Source organism: Danaus plexippus, chromosome 6 (assembly GCF_018135715.1).
Source record: "Danaus plexippus chromosome 6, MEX_DaPlex, whole genome shotgun sequence".
Taxonomy (NCBI): Eukaryota; Metazoa; Arthropoda; class Insecta; order Lepidoptera; family Nymphalidae; genus Danaus; species Danaus plexippus.
Window position 1 is genome coordinate 1279283 of NC_083540.1, and position 24290 is coordinate 1303572.

General features: G+C 33.9%; 3 protein-coding genes and 1 long non-coding RNA gene across 7 annotated transcripts in view; 3 read left to right on the plus strand and 1 right to left on the minus strand.

Annotated features, from left to right (window-relative positions):
• Window positions 1-1850: 1850 nt before the first annotated feature.
• LOC116778693 (uncharacterized) lies at window positions 1851-2673 on the plus strand. Its single transcript, XM_061529573.1, has 3 exons — window positions 1851-1992; window positions 2116-2443; window positions 2580-2673. Exons 1-3 carry the CDS (start codon window positions 1929-1931, stop codon window positions 2584-2586), a joined length of 399 nt encoding a protein of 132 aa, XP_061385557.1. The 5' UTR covers window positions 1851-1928; the 3' UTR covers window positions 2587-2673.
• A 3347-nt stretch (window positions 2674-6020) lies between these two features.
• Window positions 6021-7548, plus strand: LOC116779154 (uncharacterized). The gene is made up of 3 exons (XM_061529811.1): window positions 6021-6177; window positions 6416-7274; window positions 7432-7548. The coding sequence occupies exons 1-3, from the start codon at window positions 6114-6116 to the stop codon at window positions 7436-7438; spliced, it is 930 nt and encodes a 309-aa protein (XP_061385795.1). The 5' UTR covers window positions 6021-6113; the 3' UTR covers window positions 7439-7548.
• A 1820-nt stretch (window positions 7549-9368) lies between these two features.
• On the plus strand, window positions 9369-10881 carry LOC116779124 (uncharacterized). Its single transcript, XR_004354171.2, has 3 exons — window positions 9369-9686; window positions 10391-10478; window positions 10747-10881. It is a non-coding gene; the product is annotated as an uncharacterized LOC116779124 (long non-coding RNA).
• Window positions 10882-11439: 558 nt separating this feature from the next.
• LOC116777884 (solute carrier organic anion transporter family member 74D-like) overlaps window positions 11440-24290 on the minus strand; it is a 36485-nt gene continuing 23634 nt past the window's right edge. For all 4 annotated transcript variants that reach the window (XM_032671686.2, XM_032671676.2, XM_032671693.2 and 1 more), the window contains exons 3-11: window positions 22300-22440; window positions 18861-18992; window positions 17046-17210; window positions 16681-16806; window positions 15938-16062; window positions 15443-15573; window positions 14967-15148; window positions 14301-14477; window positions 11440-14034 (exon numbers count right to left, since the gene is read on the minus strand). In XM_032671686.2, coding sequence (XP_032527577.1) covers window positions 13904-14034; window positions 14301-14477; window positions 14967-15148; window positions 15443-15573; window positions 15938-16062; window positions 16681-16806; window positions 17046-17210; window positions 18861-18992; window positions 22300-22440 — 1310 coding nt within the window. In that variant the 3' untranslated portion in view covers window positions 11440-13903. The remainder of the gene's footprint in view (window positions 14035-14300; window positions 14478-14966; window positions 15149-15442; window positions 15574-15937; window positions 16063-16680; window positions 16807-17045; window positions 17211-18860; window positions 18993-22299; window positions 22441-24290) is intronic.

Consider the following 24290-nt stretch of genomic DNA (forward strand, 5'->3'; position numbering starts at 1 on the left):
ATAACCAAACACAGGCTTCTAGGAGTTATAGTTGTAATATTGAGGTTAGTGGTGCTCTACTAGGTCTAATCTATCTCAAAGACCCTCGTTTGGTAATACGTATATTTATTTATTTTAACAGTTAGGTCGTTACAGTTTTTTGACTAGCACAGATCACAGAAGACCTTTTCCATTGATATAACAAATTAATTCTGTACTTAATCTGTGTGTATAAACTTATTCCAAAAAATATAAACAATATCCGACAATACAAAATATAATAAAAAAAATCTTACTAAGCGCCCTTGTAATCAAATTCCATTATCTTATAGTAACTAAAGCGTTGATCCAACCATCGGCTGCAAAAAATTAAGTGGTGCTCAAGCATCGTCGAAAATACTTTAAGATGAAATAAAAATTAAATCGTGCACCCGTCAGTGTGCTTGCTGATACGGCAACAAAAAAACTTAGCACTCAAAAGACTACGTCATTGTACATGTTTAAATCACTGCGAGAGATTTCTATGATATACTTCGATGTTTTTGTATTATTATAGTGCTGTAAACTTTGTCGGTCTAAAGCGAAGGATAAATATAGCGACAAAAAACGTACACATATGCTCATAATTCCATTTAACCGACAAATGTAAATTATATCCTCATGCAATATTGAAAGTTTTATAAATATGTTACCAAATAAATTTGGTGTTTATTAAAACGGTCACAGCAAAATGTTTTTCTATAAATACATTCGCCTCTCTTATTTTTTATAAGCATGTAAAGAATAATTTCGCAAAAATTTTATCCGAATAGATTATATATTAGTGTAATTTTGTTAGTGTTGTATAAGGTCCATCCTACTTATGTGTGTTTATTCAGAGATCTGGACAACTAAAATCTTAGTTATTGATATTATGTCCAACTGTGGCTATTTCAGTGTCAAAAAAATTAGTAGGTAGTATTAAATAAGCTATAATTGATGCGTCAGCTGCCTAAATCTTTGCACAGGATTTGAATACTCCCAGAATATTCTACCATGCTTCGGATTTTTTTTTTTTGTCTATTTACCTACCACAAAATAATCAAGCATAGACAGACAGAGTTGAAAATTTTAGACCTTATTAGTGTCCGATAAAAAAAATGGTGATAAATTTACGATTACATAAAATTATGATTTTTTTGCTACCGCAAAAGGAGACAGGAGCGTGACCATAAACTTTTTCTGAAGTGATTAAAAGTCGCTCTGTTAAACTGTTAGTGAAAATACAATTTTTGTCTTAAAAATTCACTTCCACTGAACGCAAATCGATTTTTTTCCTAACCTATATTTGTGTCTTAAATGGACGACAATATTGCATATTTTATATTTTTATGTATAGCTCTTTTTTCAACCAATTACAATGTCGATTATAACTCTTCTAGTTTGCTTAATGTGGATATTTTAAGAAATATCCTTACATAACTTAAACTTCACCACATGTCACTAAGATATCAAGCATTCTCCGTAGGGCTAACGGATATCGATATTTCGTTACAGTACTAATCAAGTTTTAAAAACTACCAATTCTATATAATCAAATAAGGAAAATAATCATTGTATGGTCCATAGGCCTATGCACTAGGAACAAATCTGTTGTAAATATTTTACAAACAAAAGAAAATTAATTTGTATATAAAATAATCCCTATATTTTAGACACTAGATTTACTTTTAACTATAAAAGACTATTATATAATAGGAAGTCTTATATTCTAGCGAACAATTTAAAATTCATCTAAAGTCCATTTACGAGATGCAATTCGCAATAACCGATACAAAACTAATTAACACCTAACTACACTAAAAAAACAGCTAAAAAAAGTGAAGAGCATTGTAAACGTTTGCTCAGTAACAAGACAGACGGGTTCATATAAATACAAGTAGGAGAGCTCGGACAGTATAGTTCACGAGATGGTTCGGCTGACAATAGCTTGTGTTGCCTTCGGAGTTATAGCTTGTGTTAGTGCTGCACCAGGTACAATGTTATTATTTTTTTGCAATCTCAACTGTTTAGTGTATATGAGTATTTATTCTGAAAAAAGTACTCAGCACTATGTTTATCTATCATAATTCCCTTAACTGTGATTATGTTGAACAGGATATGGTGGTAGCAAAGGATTTGGTGGCGGCGGAGGGGGCGGCGGTGGCATTGGAGGTGGTCACGGTGGTGGCTTCGGAGGAGGCGGTGGTATAGGAGGAGGCCGTGGTGGCGGCTTCGGAGGCGGCGGTGGTGGCGGAGGTGGCCATGGAGGTGGCTTCGGCGGCGGTGGTGGCGGATTAGGACGTGGATTAGGTTCCAGTTTAGGAGGCGGGCATGGAGGCCATGGAGGAGGAGGTCACAGCGGCGGAGGTTACGGTGGTTCAGGGGCGAGTGCTCAAGCCAGTGCCAGTGCCGGCGCCGGTGGTTACGGACACAAGGGATACGGGTGAGTTTCATTCAATCAACAGTAATATTAGTAATATGTAAAAAGTTATTGCACTTTTCACCTCAATTATATGTGAATTTCAAAATTCCAAACAAATCCAGACTATGAATTAACCATAAATTTCTTTAATTTTCAGACGTTAAGGACGCCCTTTCAGCAACAAGCAGTTTTCTAGAATTTTTTTCCGATATTTGTAATTTTGTGATATAAATTAAAAATACTTCATTTTATATTATATTGTTGTTAATTATCCTTACACCTATATATTTAAACATAAATAAATGACAGGTTTAAATCTCTGATATCATTCAGATTATTTCAAATTTACTCAACTTTAGAAAAAGGTAACTTAAATTATAGATCACTTTTCTTCATGGTCTGTAGAAATTTTTCCGTTTACTTTGATAATTAACAATAATGTATGTTTTGAAGATTAAAAAAAACATTCCAAATAAACTTGCAGACGATTATTATTTTACTATATAAAATTAATACTCTTTTTATATATTCTAAGAATTAGGACACTAAATCAATGGTCTGTTGGGAGTGCAGTACAGGCCGGGGTCTCTGGTAGGGATATGATCCATAACTGAATAAAATATATCTCAAAGTATAAATTTTTTTTTTTCTTATCGTTCGAAAAATGGCTATAAAATTTTGTCAGGAGAATTTTGTAACATATAAATCATTATTTACCAAGTTATTGTTTGATGTATTTTGATTCTTTTTTTTTTTATTAATAAAATAAATTGTGCATTTTTGAATCCTGAATTCAATCACTGCTTCGTACGAGGTTTGTTAATTTGGATTTGTCAGACAAATTTATCCCTCACTAGTTTTTGCTTGTGATTTCATCTGTATAGACATCGGATTTGGGTTCGGCGGAAATGTATAAAGTGTATGAAAGCAATCTGTATGCTATCCTATCGGCACCGACGTCCATCGTTTGTGCCATTCCTCAAACAACTGTTGAAGCGATCCTGAGCTAACTGCTCGAAACTATGACATATAGGTACATAGTATATGTCTTGTCTAAGCTACATTACTGTACAGTTTCATCAACATCTGTAAAGTAATTTTATGTTTTTAATCTGTGATAACCTTGAATACACTCTGTGTTCATGCACTCCCACACAGCCATACATATAGATGTATAGTTTGTACAGCAAACTCGCAAAGTTTTGCATTTATTACATTAGGATTGTACAAACCCAATTTTCGCAATATATTAATAGTTTATAAGCAAATTTTAATATTTTTATTTCCTGAATAATTTTACGTATACAATACATTAAAAGGAAAAAGTATTTTTCTCATTTTCGGTTAACAAAGATCTTTGGTCTGAATGCTCATATATGTATATATTTTTTGTAATCTGAAACGATAACTAATAGTTTTTAAACATACTCGTAATATCCAATGCTGTAATCATTGATATTACATATAATAAAATCGTTCACGGGGTCAATTCTGTACATTGAAAATAAATGAATATAAATCCCTACAGGGGTATTCCTAGAAGAAACAGACGCCAAAAATATGATTTTTGAAATTTTTATCTGTCCGTCTGTCTGTTGTACACTTATAACTTAAAAACTACTGGACGGATTTCAATTAAATTCTATATGGGGGTTGCTGATCACCTGATGCAACATTTAGGGTACCTTTTACAGCGGGAAAATCCCTCATCCCCCTGGGAATATTTTTAAACTACTTTGAACCAAATTTATGTAAAGTCACTTGCATTGAACACTCAATGGGTTTAATAATGACATGTTGTATTTAATTAATGTACTAATTTCCGAGGGATAAACCATGAGTTGTGTGGGTGTAGATCTGCGCACGCCCTGTTTTTTCTCATGTGCAATTATCTCGATTGAGCAATGCAAGAAGCCTGTTTATACTCACTGAAACTGCTAATGCAACCTCTAACATTGTTTATGAAGAAATTTTGTAGTAAGGTCCTTTTTCTACGCGAACAAAGTCGCGGGCACAGCTAGTATATCATAAAGATATAATCAAGATCATGCTGGGATTACACCTGGGATTTCCATGTGTTTCCTATTGTCTAGTGCATACAATTTTATTTAATGCATCTGGTAAAGCCAATTATATTTTATTAGAAATTAATTTGTTCCCAACATCAACTCAGTTCATTTAATAGCACTAACAAAGTCATAATTTATAAATAAAGCTAGAAACCTTATAATTTATAGAGACTGTTATAATGGAATAATAATATCACGAAGCAATTTAATGTGTTGAGAATTCATTTGTGTATAATAATTTAATCTATATAAAATATATTATATCGTACAAGTATATAAGATTGTTAATTCTAATCTCATTGATTGTTAATAATGTACGAAGCCCTTGATTTTGTCCTTGACTTTGAATAATACGTACAGTCTTCATAAAATATATCAACTAAAAAATACATATATAAAAGTTATACATCGATTGTAAAAATCTTAAATTTTTTGAACTCAATTATATAAGTCAATATAAAATAAAGGAAAACAAAAACGAATTCGATCATCAAACTTAAATTCTAAATATGTTGCAAATTCGTGTTTGTCTGAAGACCACAAAAAATAAACAATAAAAAATATATGAGATATACTGATGTTATTAATTTTAATATTACTTTTGACCGTCATGGACGCTGGTCAGGATATTGCTTGAAGACGGTTCCTCACAGACTAGTTGACTGGGGACCTGTACACTCTAGTAGTTTGATTCCAAACAATATTCATATGATAGACCCTTTAACTTACAAGTAAGTACTTAGCATAGCCATAACGTCGTTTTATCATACACGCGATAAATCAAGCGAAATGTTTAAGGAAAATAATCATTCGAGGAAATGTTGTTTATATTTAAGTATCAATTATATTCCTAGAATAACAATATCTGTTTTTGAGAAGGAAAAAAATAAGATGTCCTTAAAGCGGCCGTACGTTATTCGGTATGCAGTGTTTTGTTTATTTATTTATTTATATTTTATTAGAAATACAATACTTGTATAGATTTTACGAAAATTAATGTTCGGATATTTCTTTAAAGCGTTTCACATATACATATAATCTTTATTATTATTTAAAATGCGGGGACGATGAAAACTATTGATATAGCGGCATTACGAATTATAATTAGATATTAAATAACCTAATAACAATATCACAAAGGCAGTAAAAGAAAGTGAAAAAAGCAAGTCGTTGAAACCAATCAAAGCTTTGTGTTTTTGTTTTATAACGTAATGTAAAGAATTTTCGTTTGTTTTTCTGACAATGAGTAGCAACTTACGTTACTTATTCCATCAAATTTCAATACCAAAATCGCACATTAAGATGTTCAGTGAAAGGAAGCCCATTTTGGTTAAAAATCACCAAAATGGAGTTCATATTACGTTATCTTTCAAGTTTTTGGAGTCGGTTTGAGAGATGCATTTCAGAATAGCGAAACCATGTCAAACCAGTTAGCAGTTGTAGGTGCTCATAACAACAATTTTCCTTGTATAAAATCAGGCGGAATAGAGAAGGCATTTTAACGAAATTGACGCAAAAAGCACTCGTAAAAACTGAGGAGCGTGAAAACTATAACTAGTCATGACACATAGACGGGGACATATAAATACAAGTAGGAGAGCACGTTCAGTACAATTAACGAGATGGCTCGACTCACGATAGCTTGTGTTGCCTTCGGGGTTATAGCTTGTGTTAGTGCTGCACCAGGTACACTGTTGTTATTATATTATTAATATTTAAAACATTTTAATAAAAATTTAAATGAAACTACTATTTTTCGGATAAACTACGCGGATTTTATTATTTTAAAACTACACAATCCTGACGTTTCGGTTACTTTTCAGCAACAATGATCACATATCGTCTGCCCGTGATCACGGCTAGATCTCATTATTTTAATAAATATATTAGATTAAGGTATTTTACATTATATATATTTAAACAGGTTATGGAGGCGGCTCTGGAGGATTTGGTGGTGGCTTCGGTTCCGGCGGCGGCGGCGGCGGTGGTTTTGGTGGGGGTGGTGGATTTGGAGGTGGCAAAGGAGGTGGATCAGGAGGTAGTCACGGTGGCGGGTTTGGAGGAGGAGGAGGAGGCGGCGGTGGCATAGGAGGTGGCCATGGAGATGGTCACGGTGGAGGCCTTGGAGATGGCAACGGAGGTGGCAATGGAGGTGGTCATGGTGGAGGTCTTGGAGGTGGCAACGGAGGTGGCAATGGAGGTGGTCATGGTGGAGGTCTTGGAGGTGGCAACGGAGGTGGTCTTGGTGGAGGCCTTGGAGGTGGAAATGGAGGTGGCCTAGGAAATGGTCACGGTGGAAGCCTCGGGGGTGGCAACGGAGGTGGCAATGGAGGTGGTCATGGTGGAGGTCTTGGAGGTGGCAACGGAGGTGGTCATGGCGGAGGTCTTGGAGGTGGACTAGGAGATGGTAACGGCGGAGGCCTCGGGGGTGGCAATGGAGGCGGCAACGGAGGTGGTCATGGCGGAGGTCTTGGAGGCGGAAATGGAGGTGGATTAGGAGATGGTCACGGTGGAGGCCTCGGGGGTGGCAACGGAGGTGGCAATGGAGCTGGTCATGGCGGAGGCCTTGGAGGCGGAAATGGAGATGGTCACGGAGGAGGCCTCGGGGGTAGCAACGGAGGTGGCAGTGGGGGTGGCCACGGAGGTCATGGTGGACATGGCGGAGGTGGTCATAGTGGTGGTGGACACAGTGGAGGTGGTTATGGCGGCTCCAGTGCCAGTGCTAGTGCTCAAGCTAGTGCCAGTGCTAGCGCTGGAGGTGGTTATGGACATAAAGGATACGGGTAAGTTACAATTGGCTATGAAAGCGGTTATCAGAAAATACAGAACATTTATATATACGAAGTATTTTTTTCACATATAATAATCAAAAAAATAATTTTATAAATCACATTTCTGATGCTAACATAATTTAAGATTAATTTTTTTTTTCTTTTCCAGGCGCTGACACCAGTGTCTTGAAACAAGAAAAATCTAGACAAAAGCAACCAATGTGATATAATAGGCTAAAATATAATTGCCATAATGATTCAATAATAAAAAAAATGTTCTCGAAAATATATTATTTCTATGCCTTGCTTCAAATAATAATAACACAATATTCATATAATTAATTTAATTTAGCACGTTACTCTATTTTCTTATAACGTATTTAAGTAGATAAATAATATGTATAATTATCTTCGTACATTAATAAGTATAACAAATACAAAATGTTTAATAAGTAACTTGTAACTTATTCCTAACTACACATAATATAAAAAATAAATTAACGAAAATTCATAGGTATTTATAATAAATATTGCATCAAAAAACTACAAGTGTTCGGTCAAAATTAATAACTGTCTTTTTAGCCCTAGTTTGAATCGTCTCACTAAACACGGAGAGTTAGCAGTTTTTCGTTCACAAACGAAAAACGCTTCGTTACTAGTGTTACCAGACAAACCTCTGAGTAGACAGCAGCTCACGATCTTAAGTCATACGTCAGAAAGGAAAATTCCATTTTTATTTGACTAGGTAACATATTTATGTATGTAAAGCACTTGTTATGAAGACTCAAGACATTGTACTCATACTGCTGTAGACAAAACGTGATCAACGAGTAGTGATGCTGTGATCTGATGTTTTTTAATAATCTCCAAGTGAAATCAATATACATTTAGTAGCAACTAGACTATAACCTATGTCAAGGACATACAAATGTTTAAAGTTTTGCTTATTATTATGAACTTGAATGTCTTTATTAATCAAAATTAAAAAAAAAAATCACTTACTTGCACACTCTAAGATTCTTCCTTTCTTACAATAATGGCTATAATAAATACACGGAGCTCTCTTGCTACAGAAGCCCCGAAAGCCTTGTAAGTGTAAGTACTCAAAAAAATAAAATTGTATGCTAGTTAGCTCTATGATAGTGTAGGGCCTAAATTCTTTTTGTTGAAGATTTGATTTGTGGAAACCAGTACGCTTCTTATAGGTATGCATTGTCACAGTGAATATAGTGCATGAAGCGCTGCCTGTTTTTCCTTTAATAAACTATTGTTATACTATAATGTATTCACATTTACGAACGAAGTCAAAGCTTCGTATGCAACTTGATTAATATCTTAAATATGTGACTCTTAATATATGAAATATATTTTGTGCCCTTTAATAAAACCGTTGTTAAAAATAATAACCTTCACCAAATTTTCATATGGGGCTCATAAAAGACATCTACGACTTTCTAAATAAATATTTATATAAATAAAAAATAGGACGTGGAGTTCCTGCGCGCGGAAGAAGTGAGACTTCGTAATTCTAAACACTTCTTATCCACTACATTTGAAAATAAAATACTGCTCTATTAAATTATACGTGTATGAAATCAAACAAAATATATATATATATATATAATTTTCACGACGCTCACACTGTTTATTTCGCTGCACGGCCAAAAAACCATGCGGATGCTTGGAATCTACCGACTCACTCTCATCCTCACCCCTACTTTCTACATTTGTGTATCTTTCTTTCTCTCTCCGTCAGCGTAAAACGTTTAACGTAACCTCGTTGGAGGTCTCATAAGAATTTTCACTTCGAAAAGACTATAAATATTGTTATAATAGGTGTATCAAAATTAAAAAAATATCATTGCTACCCATTCTTATGGATACTTTGCCATTAATGATGTAAAGGGAACGCAAAAATAAATAACCATTTTTATTTTCCTGGTTCGTGTCATGCTGTATATATAGATACCTACATCGTTTGCATTATTTATCCGTCTACGGAAGCCGTACATCGAACGAAGGTAATGAAATTTTAAATAATCGAAACAAGATAAATCTAATCGCATGTAGGATTAAAATTCTATTATTCAATAGGTTTAAAACTATATTTTATTGAATCTTTTTATGTTTCCTGAAAATTATTTCACCATGAAAGATTTATTTATGGTATAGTATAAATTACTGTCCTGAAAGGTATTAATTTAAATCAATTAAATAGCTTCCTTGACGTGTTAAAAAAACTAACTAGTAAAAACGATCAAAGCATTGAAGGTCGCTAGATATTTCTTTTGCATCCTTTCACGCGACATTTACTATAAAACTGACGAAAGTGAACAAAACTCTACCAAACAAACATAATAATGGCTAAAATTATCTTCATTGCGATATTTATTTTAGTTGTGAGTAGTTCTTTCTGCTGGCCAGGTAAGTAACTAATGTTGTAAATATTGAGCTAATATCCAACTAGTTTTAAAAGTAATTTTGTATTCAGAAAACGATTATATTAAATTTTGAAAGTATTTGGAACAACTTTATTTTGCTTCTCATTTGAATTCCCTAGGTTTCCGCGGTTATATACGTTTCTCAACAATAATATTACATAACAATTGGTTTTAATAACTATTGAATTTCATAATATGATTTAACTGTATCCAACCTCGACCCCCAAAGAGCCTGCCATCAAGGTCAATAAGTACTACGAGCTCACTAACGAACCCGTAGTAAATTTGTACGCTGGCAAAGTGATAAAGATAAATCTCTCTACAACCGACTAAAACACTTGGGCCTGACCAGAACTAACATCAATTAATTCTTGGAACGTACTTCGAAGGCAGCTCTAGTAGGTTCGTTTCAAATTTGGTTAGGTAGAAGAAAACTTGGACGGTGTAGGTGAGTGTTTGACGTTCGTTAGGTAGGGGTTCCTTAAACGTACAACAAGATTGTAATGTCAAACACTGTTAAAGCTCCTCTCCCTGCAACGCGATGGACTCGGCACCCGCACGGTGAATTCAACAAATATCGAGAAGTTTCGTTTCATAGTAATAAAAGTAAATAAACATGAAGAAACAATTTGGTCGCAGGTGGTGCGTCAAATAAGTTTGTCATTACAATGTATTATATACTTCCAGGTAATATGAAAACAGGCACTGACAGTGACAGCAAGAGTGACTCCAGCTCCAGTGAAAGCTCAGAATGTCACGGAAAGGGAGGCAAAAGGTAAAACTTATATTTATATAATTATCATTAAATTAACCTCGAATTAAACAAGCAAGTCTCGATTTTCTACGTCTGTATATTTCAGCTGATTTCAAGGCTGGTTAATTTGTAACTTCTTTGTCAGAGAATATCTTAACACGCATATAAAATTGCACCATTAAACATATAATTTTTTTTTTTATACTTTTAAGTTTTTACCACTTAATAAATAAAAGTGCTGAAGTTCGAAGCATTCTTCTGTACAATTATACGAGTACTTAAATTTCAGTTGCAGCGACAAGGCAGCCTTCAACCGGAAAGGCTGACACATTAAGAAGGACTAAAATCGCTTTTGAACGTCTTTAAACATCAGATTGAAATAACGCTCATTATTTTATGTTTATACAATAAATTTGTTTTTTTTAATTATTTTTTTTATATATTTGTTTTATATTTTTATAAACTCCCAGCGCATAAAAATATATTCCAATAACACGGTGAAAGAAAAGAGTAGGTATATAATCTTTAATACATTGTCCTATAGTCACTTAAATAATAAAAAGTACCAACACAGTAATTCAAAAGCTTCATACATTTGAAAAGTACGTAAGCGATGCTACTTACAAAGTTCGTGGAGTATTTTGGCAGTGTCAACGTTTTCATTTGTTGGACAAATTATAGTTACGGGTACTGTGTCTAGAAAACACTATACAGTTTTTCGAATGGAATAAAGGCATATTCCATTTATTTATTATTATTAGAGGTTATTCTTATTACAACTGAATAAAACAAAATTGTTAAAATGTCAAAGTAAAAGGTATTTGTTAAACATATTTTTTTTTAAACAAATGTACAGTTGTAAATTGCAGGTGTTAAATAGGCAATTTCATTTAGGGAAAATATGTTTCTCTTACCTACATAAATTGAATGACATGTCAGTGTTGCCACAGTCCGACGCGACGTGTGGAATAATAAAAGAATGTTTTTTTTCAATAAAGTTTTTATTTACAAATAATTAAAAAAAAAAACTAGGCGACTCGCAGGTCACTGTAACAAATACAAAGCCGTACCGGAATTATGACCAGAGTTATATTTATATTACAACGGAGACTTAACTAACACTTCAAGACTTATTATATTGCGAAAGTACAGAGGACGCCCGCTTGCCACCACCCAGGACTCCCTCTGGACATTTCTTTGTGATGTTTTGGTACATTTTTATTACTAGTCATTAAATTATAGTATATTTTTATTTACGAATAAAATATTTATATAAAATCTATTAATATATAAACCACGGCATTGTAAATCGTCGATCGAAATTTTTATATTCAAATACTCACAGCGAGTATATAGTATTATATAATAGTACTAAATTCACATCAGCGCTAGGCTAACACACTAAACACTACGAACAGATAGCAACAAACAAGAATTCAGCTATTCTAACACATTATAATAATTGTATAAGAGTGAACTAGTAAAAAATTTTACTAAACATTTTTATATTAAATGGCAAAAAAATATATTATAAAGTTAAAAGCAATTATTAGAGCGATTGCACAAAACTTACGAGAGCCGTGTTTACATTTTCATCAGACGGATACGACACGACATTGATGCGGAATCGTGTCGTGACATGTTATTATTTTTTTTTATTCTATTAACAAAATGTAAACACAGCAATGTATAATAATTGTAGCACCGTAATTGAAATAGTTACTTTTTTTTAAATATATTTCGTTATAAAATTTAGATAAAATGATTAATTACAATTAATTATTTATCATATAGCTTAATACAAATATGTACTATAAAAAAGTTATTATATACATTTTAGTTTATTTCATTGCACATGGATAGTGTACTTATACGTTCTAGAATATTTGATTTATTAAAAAAAGTATATATAACTATGAACAAAAAAAAAAATATTATGCATTCTGGCAGTGAGCTGTATAGGGATTCCATTATTGCACACCAAGTTTGTATAGTTAAAATCCATAGACAAAATTCGATAACGACATCATTTTTTTTTATATATTGTACCCATAATTATGGCGATCGTTTAAATCCTTAATCTAATCTATAATTCCAGCTGCCACTTATTTATCTATATATTTTACACACGACCCAGCCTTCGGTCCGTTGCGGACATTTTATATAAAATAATAGCAACACCGGAACCACACTCGTATATAACCATAGAATAATAAAAATACAGAGATACTACGTTAGAATATTATTAAATCTCTTCATATAATAAAAAAAAATGAAAAAAATTCGCTACAATAAAGCATACATAACATTCAGTATAGTTTTCCCGTGTGATGTTTTCTCGTGTGACGCCAGAAACAGATTGTACTAGTCCATTGTTACAATAACTTGTTCCGTTCGTGTTTATTTACACTAAAAGCAGTATGTATATAAACTCGCCCTAAACTAATATAAAATTCTAATCACTAGCCATGTAACTCGCAAAAACTTAATCGAAATGCAACCGTGTGAACGCCGCCTTAGTAACGTTTCTGTTAATGATTTTTCCGTTTATTATTAAAATTCATATAAAAGGCAAAAGGACACGGACAGGTCGCATCGTGGAACAGTCCCAGTGATATATTTTATAAGCTAACTAATATATAAATGTTTGTCGATCGGAACCAGACCTTATTTCCCTCCTATTAGAGTTGTTTTTCACACGCTCTGTTATAAAGTTTTGTAAGTTAACGAAAACGGAATATAAAAAGTTTTTACGTATCACGGTTAGTATTAAAGTTGTATACAAGAACATAACAGCTGGTCTTGAATATAGGACATTTTGTTTTTTGCACAGATAATTATAAGAATTATATGTATCATACCTCATAGCCATTATAAAAATATATATATGTATATGTTGGGACAACAAAAAGCTAAATATGATTGTCTGGTGTCATAATGTGTAAATAATTTGTCACAAACAATTAAGACACTAACCGTAACACGCCTTAAAAAAAATTGAGCACAGATTAAAAAGACTAACGCAAAATGCACAGACGAGAAATGCAATATAGCATTGTTATTCAGTCAGAGATTATAAGTTCATAAATAGTTTGTATATGAAGATATTAACAAGAATCAACGAATTTATATAAATATTAAATTTGTAGATTTCATTTAAAAAAGACACATTAACTGGAAAACGTAGAGAATAAAAATTACAATATCAAAATTAAGAAGTGTGAAGAGATAGGAAAATAAATATAATGTTCCTTGTGTGTTGTGGGAAAGATAAAAAAAATAATATTAAGTGTCTAAAAGAGTACACGGTAGTATAAAACTAATACATCGAAGGTCATACATCGTGAGACTTACGCTTTATTAAATATGACCCGGTCGTTCATTAGAGACGCGGGCGCACATCAGACAGTACGTGTTCAGAGGTGCGACTCGTACAGGGTGTGAGGTCAGAGCGACGTGTCCCCGGCCGGCGAGCGGTCTGAGCTGCGGTCGGCGGGGTTCATGTCGATACGGCTAGCGCGGAGCCACACCAACATATCCATTATGAAGGCAAGGAACATCAAACCGGCGGACAAACCTGGGGAATCGAGCATGTATTTAGACTGACATTGAGATTTACGTAACTTATAGATGGCACCACCGATCTAACATAACCGTTAAATAGATGGAATGTTTAATTCGCCGAAAAAAAAAGTAAAATCATTTATAACATGCCAGCATACACTAATTCCATTTTTAAAATTACATAAAAAAATTAACAGAAAGGATGTTCTAAGCCTTCTACGATAGCTTTAAGCAAAATTTTGTACCATAGATGGCACACATATCTGTTTGTGATCGTACCTAGGAAGAAATGTCTGAATCTGTCACTGTCGTAGCTGGCGCAGGCGCCTATGAGTCCGCACGCGGCGTCTCGGAGGCGGCAGGCGGCGTCTATGGCCGCCCCGAATATGATCGGACAGGGCACGTTACCGAACACGCCGATCGCGAACTGTATCACACCCATCGCCATCGCCTTGTCTGATAAACGGAGAGCAATAATATTAATTTAATAACATACAGAATTTAAGATATTTATTTTTTGGTTAAAATCTTTCTTTATTTTTTTTTCTGAACTTATACAACATTAATATGCTAACTTCGTTCTAAATCTGTGGTGCATGTGTAGTTCTTGAGGTAATCTCGAACATACGTACATGATACTCTAACACGGAACCTCCGTAACTCAATATAATTTAAAAACCACAACTTCTATATGACAAGGTCTTGACGGTAAATGGAACCCGTTTGGACTGTTAATATATGATCACCTTTCTTAGTATTTTCTCTTAACATACTTTGGGAAAGATTAATATAAAGATAATACAATTATTTAAAAACCCAGAGATCAAATCGGATCATCTCAATTAAGATCTCATCACACAACAGTACACATAATTTTATCTGTACAACATTAATTCATTGTAATATATGCTCTATGTCAATATAACAAAGTATATAATCAATCACCCTGTTTGTCGGTGCAGCGTATGATGATGAGCACAGCGCCGACCTCGCCCGTGGCGTGGACGAACATTATAGCGGCGAAGATCGCTATGAACACGTAGATCTGGTTACACGCGCCGCCGCACTCGCCGGACACCGCGAACGAGCTGGACGAGAAGCCGTCGGGCACGGAGTAGCGCTCCAGGCTGGGGAAGAGCATACGGAGGGTTCTGTATACATACACACGGAAATATTGACATTGAGATCACCTACAGCTAGGCAATTGATTGGTTCACCCAATAACTTGTTACTACAAGGACCGAAAATATTCAAATTAAAATCCAATAAAAACTATAATAAACTAACTATAACCTTTAGACAACAAGATACTACAGCGCGAGTGTACAAAATAAATATTGACCCGTAATGAAGAACATAAACACAATGTAAGCTCCATAGAGTAGTATAGGTAGGAAGAACTGCTCTGCTTATATACGCACGTCTGAACGGCCTTCTCGCCGAGCAGGGTCCCGTTGATGCACGAACAGTTGTAGTATAGCCAGGTGCTATTGTCTAGTTGTTGGCTGTTGGCACATCCGGCCTGACATGGCGTCTGATAAGTAAACGAGTCCTGGAAAACGAGATAGTCGAAAATATTACTTCAATCGGTTACCAAATTAATATTTGTGGTGAAATCTTAACTAAAATCCATTTTTCGGTCTAAGTTAATTTGGTTCACTTTGCTATCGTTTTGTTAATTTCGTAAAGATCTGTATAGTTACTTTACATGTATATTAAAAAAAAAAAGTTAAATTATTTCGTGGTTCAAAACACTGAACCCATTTTCATGATCTTTGGATGTAGAACAAGCGGACAAAAAGAAAAAAAATATTCAAATATCTTATATAGACGCGGAAGAAAAGTTTAATTGATACCAAGTTCGCTGATTTTGGCGGGTAATCACCAAAAAAATTCAAGTGATATAAGTGTCTCACCTGTCCACACACGGGCGAGTAGGGGGCTCCGTAACAGTGACAGTCCGTGCTGCAAGACAAGTTGGTAGCGTCCAAAGAACGGAACGTCTCCTCGGGACAGGAAACGAACATTAGGACGACCATACCTGTCGAATGATCGTACGTCCAATAACTGATATTAAGGTTCCTGAGATGAACACTAAGGTTTCTGAGGACTTATGGATGTATGTTATTTTTTGCTCTTTCATGCTTAAATTCCTGATCGGATTTGGATGGGGGTTTCCGATAGCGTAGCATAAACATGATTAACACGCCGGTTATATTTCTGGTTTCAAAATCAGGAGAATACATTTATATTGCGTGTGAAGTGAAGTGACACACTCCATACAAGACTCTGCCTCTTAGTTACAATACTATATAATAAATAAAATTGATCATGTGAAAGATTGCGGGTTTGCAAATTTATTCCTCAATAAGGCACTTTGCTGGGCGGATTTTAATTATTTTTTTCCAATGATGGCTAAACATAATGCTTAAAAAATAATAGCTAAACAAGTACCAAATGTATATGAATATTCGAACGATAACGAAATCTCTCTAAGAAATAATTTAAGACCGGCACATACAAAATTTCATCAATTCAGTTCAAGCGAGAAAGAGACAAAATATATATACATCATGATAAATACGAAATACAATACTTTAGAAGTAGCACAAGAAATATATTCAAATAGACAGTGTATATAATATATTGATGATCTTACCAGCACTATATATAGCAGCTGTAGCAGCTGTCCAGGCGGCCACCTGTCTTGCTGTGGGCACCAGTTTAAGGATGATCACTCCCGACGTGATGGTGCCCAAACCCATCACTAAGATACCACCAAGACCTGAGACGATCGACGATCAAACCGTCAGTTAAAATGTTGTCAAAGGCAAAGATCATTAAAAATCATCTCACGAATTTTTCATTTATAACAATAACCAAAATATTTTAGTTATCAACCTAAAGTACCGAATCCTTTAAATTTAGAAACATAATCTTTCACGTCAATGTTATAGGTATAGATAGAAAAAAAATATATAAAGTGATTATGGCAACCTTAAAGATCAACTATTAGTACCTCACCCGAGACAAGATTGGCGTCGTGCGTTGGCAGACGGAACTGCTTCTCCAGGTATTTGGGCAGGAAGGAGTATATGCCGCTGATGGGCATCAGGTGGAGAACCGACGAGGCCGTGCGCCACATGAGGATGTCGTTTGTCAGTTGGCGTTTTATCGTCACGAAGAAATCTGTGACCAGAAAAAATACATACTATGGCTCCTATGTCGCCATAAAACACGTGGCATTTGTATATAAAAGACCTAAGTGATGTTCTTATTTACAAAATTTACAAAGAAGAGTTTTTATTTGTATCATATATTATTCATATCTAAAACATACGAGGTGTTTGTATTACAAAAAAATGTGTATTAATTGTGTATAATTGGTGTATTACAAAAAATTAAAAAAAAAAATTATCTGATGATCTCGTCTTCGTTAATTACGTGAAAAGTACGAAACCAGTTTGATGGAATATCAACAAATTTATATTCTTTATTATAACACATACAATAATAACTCCTAAAGAAATTAGGCATCAAAAAGCTCGATACCTAAAAATTTTAGAGGCATCCATATTCAAATTACCACATACAGAACGTTTACCTAAATATTACTCTAAACTATTTTCAGTTCATCGACCAGTTACGGAATAAAACGCCAAAAAATTATCACTTTATCTATACAAAGGTCAAAGGTCACTGTATATGCATTATATATCCTGTATTAATATTACTCCCCGTGACTTATTATAAGAATAACATTCGAATAACTTGGCTTAGACAATTTGAGAATTGTGCTGTCATTGTTAGTACGTAAATCTTGTATGGGAGTATCGAAAAAGTGGTAGAAATTAAGTAAAATATATACAGTAAGTGTGTACATATAAAGCATTGATTTTTTCGGTAAATTGATTTTCCAGCGTAAATTTTTTATTCCGGTTATGAATTATACATAAGTGTTACCACGTTACTTTTTGTGACAACCTCTTGGGACATAAATGGGAATATTTAATTATAAGAAACAAAAAAAAAATAAAGATATTAACCAAACAAACCATAAGAAACGTTTTAGACACTGGCTTTCAAATTAAAACAATCACATCGAAATCGGTATATGCGTCTAAGAGCTACTGTGCTACGGACGCACACAGACAGACGTCGTCACCAAACTTTTAACATCACTGCTTTTGGGACGGGTTTAAAAAGGACTAATTTTTAAAATTAAAAAAAATGTATATTAAGGAGTTTAAAACATCTTAATGGTTCTATTATTATAGGTTGATTTATATAGAAACTTTTTATGAAACAAAATCAAGTACGCTACTTCACAACACATTTGACTGAATAACATAAATTGAAATTAACTTTAAGTCTTCAGGAAACAAGTGAGAAATAATAAGACTAATGAGTTTTTTTAATAAAATTAAAAACAAAGTTTTTTTTTAGCCTTTAGCATGAAAAAAAAATATCCTCTATTTTGGCTGGTTCCCTAAAGTCGTACGATTGTCTCAATATATTCTACAGAATTAAATATCTTATTTTGTTTCAACGTGTTGAACGTCATCAGAGCTTTGAATGTATTAATTCAAATTTTTGGAACGTTCTAACAAAGCTATTCTAGTTATCCGTTTGAATATGAACAAGAACTGTTTATTTCCCTTGACAATTAAATACCATTATTACGTCACAGAACAAATTTTATACACGCCATGTCAAGGTCAAAGCACCCCGTCACGAATACTGTAAGCGATCGCGATCTAACCTTAGTCACAATATGAATTACAAAACTGAAATGTAATTAAATCATATAATTAATATGTATAATAATGTGATGCGTACCTTTGAAGAATGGTTCGTTTTTTTCCTTGCTCTTTTTCAGCGTCAACTGCATGGGCCCCTGTTTTATTTGACGCGGGAAGAAGAACATTAGTGTCGAAAGTATAACTATGAAACCGGCTATGAACACCATACCTGGAAATAAATGAATATATATATATATATATATATATATATATATATATATTATATAAGTACTTATATAAGTGTAACCGAAATACGATTTAGTTTATTTGCTTCACATTCAAAAGAACAGAATATTTTTAAACATAGTATGCCATGCTTATTATTTTCTCTATATTTTTTTACAAACAAAAATAGTATTTATATAAAACACTAAAATAGTTAATTATTGTTTAAAAATTTATATAATCGTTTAAAAAAAAAAAATTATATTTATCTTTTTTATTAATTTCATTTAATGTATATAAAAAAATATTATATAGCCTCTTATTGTGAAGATTAATTAAATATTACCTTTACGAAACTTAAACTATACTTTTTTTATTGATATGGCTTCATTCACACTGGAATAATGGAATATTTTGCAAACGTCAAAGTTTTTATTTGTTAGACGAATTAAACACTATAATTAATAAATAACTGAGGTAAGATCCATTTGTTAATTATATACGCTCCCATCAATCAGACAGCTAAGTCTAGACTTAGATAGCAATCACAGTAACAGAACAGCAAAATTCCACCGTCTAGTGTTAATTCTATTAGGTATTCCTCTAAACAATTCCGACATTCAAACGCACTTACGAGTTAATAACTCAGATAATTAATCTACTGTTGCTAAACATACGCTAATACATTAATCATACAATATCTGAATATAGTACATACGGACAAATCTGTATCGTCTGCGCTGAGAGCGATTATGAGTAAATTAAATAACTACTATCGAACATTACTGTACCAAGTGTTTAGCTGTATCAGTATATACAGTGATAGCCATGGCGGAAATTAGTACCACATAAGTATATGATGTGTTTGATGAAAAAGAAAACATTCCTCATATAAAATCTACGGTAGATTCATCACACAAAAACCGAATATAGTGAAGCGTTACTAGCATACTTAAACACTATACGTGAAACACGTATATGTATTAAAGTATAGAGGAACACAATTCTAATTCCGTAACGAGATGCGTGCACACGCATTTTTAACGACCGAACATTCTTTTGTTGGTTTAAGAATGCCATGCAACGTAGTGTGACGTTGACGTGCAGCTTTGAGATCGATGCTGTCTCATATGCTATTGGTTACGGAGCGTCACATCTCGTACATTAGGTACTATCGAAAACACATATCCTGATTATAAATCTAAACAGAGAACATTTACGCGTTACAAGGTCGCCCGGTCGCCGCCGAGTCAAGGGCGTTCGGTAGACACTGTATAAGTGAGAATAGCATTTAAATTGTTTACCCTATTCCAATATTGATTACCGATACATGCGATGTTGCTCATCGCACAGCGCACGGGATGTTAGCTTTTAATTACAAGAATCGCATAGAAGTTGCCTGTATGATTACTATAGATGATCCAGAGACAGAAAACATCCTCTGACATAGAACAAGGAGACGAAGGTTATGTGGACCGGTTTAAAAGTAAAAGTGATCAAGACGGCAGCGTGTCCACCCACTAAATCCTCATTACGAGCGGCGATGGCATAATTGTAGTGAGAAACGAGCCACGAACAGCCTTGGCCGTGACCGTGCGGATAGAATGATTATTTTAGTTTTGGTGACGCGGAGTGAGGTAATGCATTACATAACACGTACGAAACAACAAACGCACAGAGATACCAAACATTGAGACATATTCATCAGATACGAGGCAGGAACGAGCAACTATCAAGGATCGCAGACGAGAAAAAAATTGAGGAACGAACACGCTTAAGATGCGATGATTAGAAAACTTAGGAGCATTTAATTACAAAACAATTATACCATACAAGTACAATCACACCGATTTCTGATGAATCTAATCGACTACGTAACAGATAAACGTAAATAGACCAAGTGATAAATTCTGATACAATTAAAATGTAGGGTGAATAAGATGACCTTCATTGTACAACGAAATATGCAAAAGAGAACAGTTGCGTCTCCTGCAAGACGTAGAACAATTATAACAACACGCCATTAAGCTGTAGTAAAACAAAACAATGATAAGACAAATAACGATTTGAGTAATAGTAAAGCCTGCGACTGGTATCAGTGAGCCGGCCATTAAAAACTTATTAACATTCCGCGCCCCATTCATAAGTGTACAGTACACTGTCAATAAGGAAATACAAGGAAACCATTGAATGCGTACTTGCGAATTCAGTTTATTGCCAGTCGAAGCACGGCCGGTGTAGTTTTCTACTTGACAAAACTAAAATAAATATTGATGGAAACCGAACCCTGCCATAAGGGTATTAAAGGCGCCACTGCCGGCAGGCGCTTGCAAATTTCGCTTGGTAGTAATATGCACGCATTTGATTAGGAGTAAAGTCACGTGCATGCTTTCTTCGTGGATTTCGCGCGCAAATCTAAGCCAATGCTTGGGTAACGGTAGCCGGCAGTTCCGCGATCCTCATTGTGGTATTCAAAAGCCTACAAAGACCTTTTACAATGGAACATTACCCTTAAGCAAACGTACGTCAAGTGTCCCATAAAGCAAAACTGTCACCTCAACTTTAAATAACTCATCGTCTTTATGGAAATTAAAATATGTTCTAAACAAAACAAATTACCGTCTGAAACTAACGCATGTCGTGGCTTAGAACTTGGCTTTTTCTTTTATGATAGTAAGTTTTTATTATAATCGGTGTGAATAAAGTCGGGTGAATCTGGACTGCCAAAAGAGCCGGTAATTAGAGTCGTTTTCCATTAAGGCTTATGATGCGGCTGTATCGAAAAACGTGAGGTCATACATAATTCATGAGGCGGGAACGATAATTATTAAGGAATTATATTTATTACTGTACATGCGATTTTAAAACCTTTATGAAGCAGAAATTTATCGTTACATTTTTTTATAAACACGCATCCGGCTGTAAAGAGCATTAACAATATGCTTTTGAACTTTAAATCAAATAGTAATTCAATGCGTGTGACGTAGAGAACGTTCGGACAACAGATTTTTTATCCTTCTTTACATTACCATAGTTAGTGTACTTAATATATTTCTCTGAGTATAAAGATTAAATAAGTTCTTAATGCTCTGAATGTAACTTCTTACCAATTCTTTAAAACTAGATTTTAAACCGATTTTTTTTTACATCGTCTACCATTGTTCAAGTTACTGCAAAGTATACGAAACTTTGGCTTAAATTTAAAATAACAGAATAAAAGAAGTAAACCCGAAAAGCAGAGTTTTATTATTATTAAACATACACATCAATAATGATGTCATTATAATAGTATTGATTTCAACGAAACTCACCCAGCCACCAGGCGCCGACCCATCTGGGGTCGCTGTATTCATACCCGGGGTCTTTGAGGGGATCCACGTACACACGGGTACACAGAGCCCCCAGCAGGAACCCTAGCGCCGGCCCGATCACTCTTATACCGATCGTAATACCTGGAATTAAAATACGACATATTTACCAATATCTTCGACACAATATTTCCTCACTATAAAATAAACTATTTAATTAATACATTCCTTACTATATTTTATCTTAATCATCCAATTATAATAAATGTATATTTAAGATTTAATCAGCAATATATTTAGTGTAAAATCAATTCTCGGCTCGTGTTTAAAAATAAATCAAAAATAAAACATAAATCGCACCGCGTGCATCGGAGCAGCGGAATAATTCAAACGTATATAGAGCCAATAAATAACAATGGTCTGGACATCATTAAATATAACTTAAATGTGTTTTTTCATATGTTTTGTGTTAACCACAAGCTTCCATACTGTAAATACAGCATTAATGAGTTTTGATAGCGAACCGTCCTTCCCTTCAGATGATCAAATATCATAATGTTTTATTCGTATTAAAACAGTGATATTGTGATTTTAAAAATAACATAAGGTCGATGACTGAATAAAACACTGTCCCAGTTTTCTGTTTAAAATTGAAGTTATATTAAAAATATGAGACGTAGGGTGAGTGACCGAAAAACAATCGAGTACTTAGGTACCAAATGTAATCTTTCGCCGAAATCGTAAGTACGCTTGCCAAAAGCCAGACGATCTCACGCACGCCGCATGCAAAGAAATTATTTAATACACGAACATCGGACGTCGTACATCGCTATAAAAAATGATGCATTACAAAAACATATCGGCGTTTAGGACGAAGCACGAATATAAAAAAAATAAAATGATATAACATCACTAATATAATTAGTTTGATAAAATTTAAGACTGTATTAAGATAACTTATAAAGGCTTTAACTTTTTCGAGACCAAGTCGGGATGGATCATTAAAAATATTAAATACCTGCTGTTCTGACTTAAAATAAAGAGAATCGTAAATGCATAAGGAACAAGTTTTAGGAGATAAGGCGGTACAATGTTTTTTTGTATGATATATAAAGAATTACATACACGAATAGTATGTACTACAAATACGGGGATTTTAAGGATTTACTAAATGGGTTTAAAAAATATTTTAAATTATTTAATAATGTTAATCAGAATAAGTTATTACTTCATCCTATAATAATAAAAATCCATAGCAAAACAATTTAAAATAAACTATTATAAATAATGTACAAATGTTATGTATAGGAAAGTATATGCTTTAAATTTACTTTTTATCCTATTATATATAGTATATTACATAATTATTCTTATGAGCGTAAAATTATAAAAAGGTTTTATGTATAGGTATAAAAAATTCAGTGCGCTTCGCTAGGTACACTAGACTAGTTCAACGATCTCGACACGAGAACATGACTAATGATTCCAATAGATACATACATAACACAAGTGTATTCTCTAGAAATTAACTGACATTAAGCAACTATGAAGACGAATAAAAAAAAACGACTAAGAAAACCTAGCCTGTAAATAAATTTAACGGACTATTTATTAAGCGGTTAATTGTAATTCAAACTAGCGTAGCCTGATCTGCACTGAGTACAGCAACAGACGTCCACCGGTCGTCGGATGAAGCAAAAAAACCGAAAGAGAATCATAAATACGATCCAAAATGTCAATATGTGATGTTACTGGCAATGTCACACTGCGATAATATAACGGCATCCGTGATTTTGTCAGCTCTAACTGTTTTTGCAAAACAGTTAATTTGGCTGATCATGACGGGCTAAATTCGCTTATCCTATATCCGTACCATGAGTGCACCTAGTCGAAGTTAATACGGACGGTTTCGTTGTTTCTCATTAATGTATCGTTGAGGCTATCATGTACGAAGTTTTAAAATTTAAGGAGTATTTATAAATGTATACAATGAC

Coding starts and splice junctions, on each gene's coding strand:
- LOC116778693 (XM_061529573.1), top strand. CDS start 1,929: ATGGTTCGGCTGACAATAGCTTGTGTTGCCTTCGGAGTTATAGCTTGT. Junction 1,993..2,115: donor TTGTGTTAGTGCTGCACCAG/GTACAATGTTAT, acceptor TATGTTGAACAG/GATATGGTGGTAGCAAAGGA.
- LOC116779154 (XM_061529811.1), top strand. CDS start 6,114: ATGGCTCGACTCACGATAGCTTGTGTTGCCTTCGGGGTTATAGCTTGT. Junction 6,178..6,415: donor TTGTGTTAGTGCTGCACCAG/GTACACTGTTGT, acceptor ATATTTAAACAG/GTTATGGAGGCGGCTCTGGA.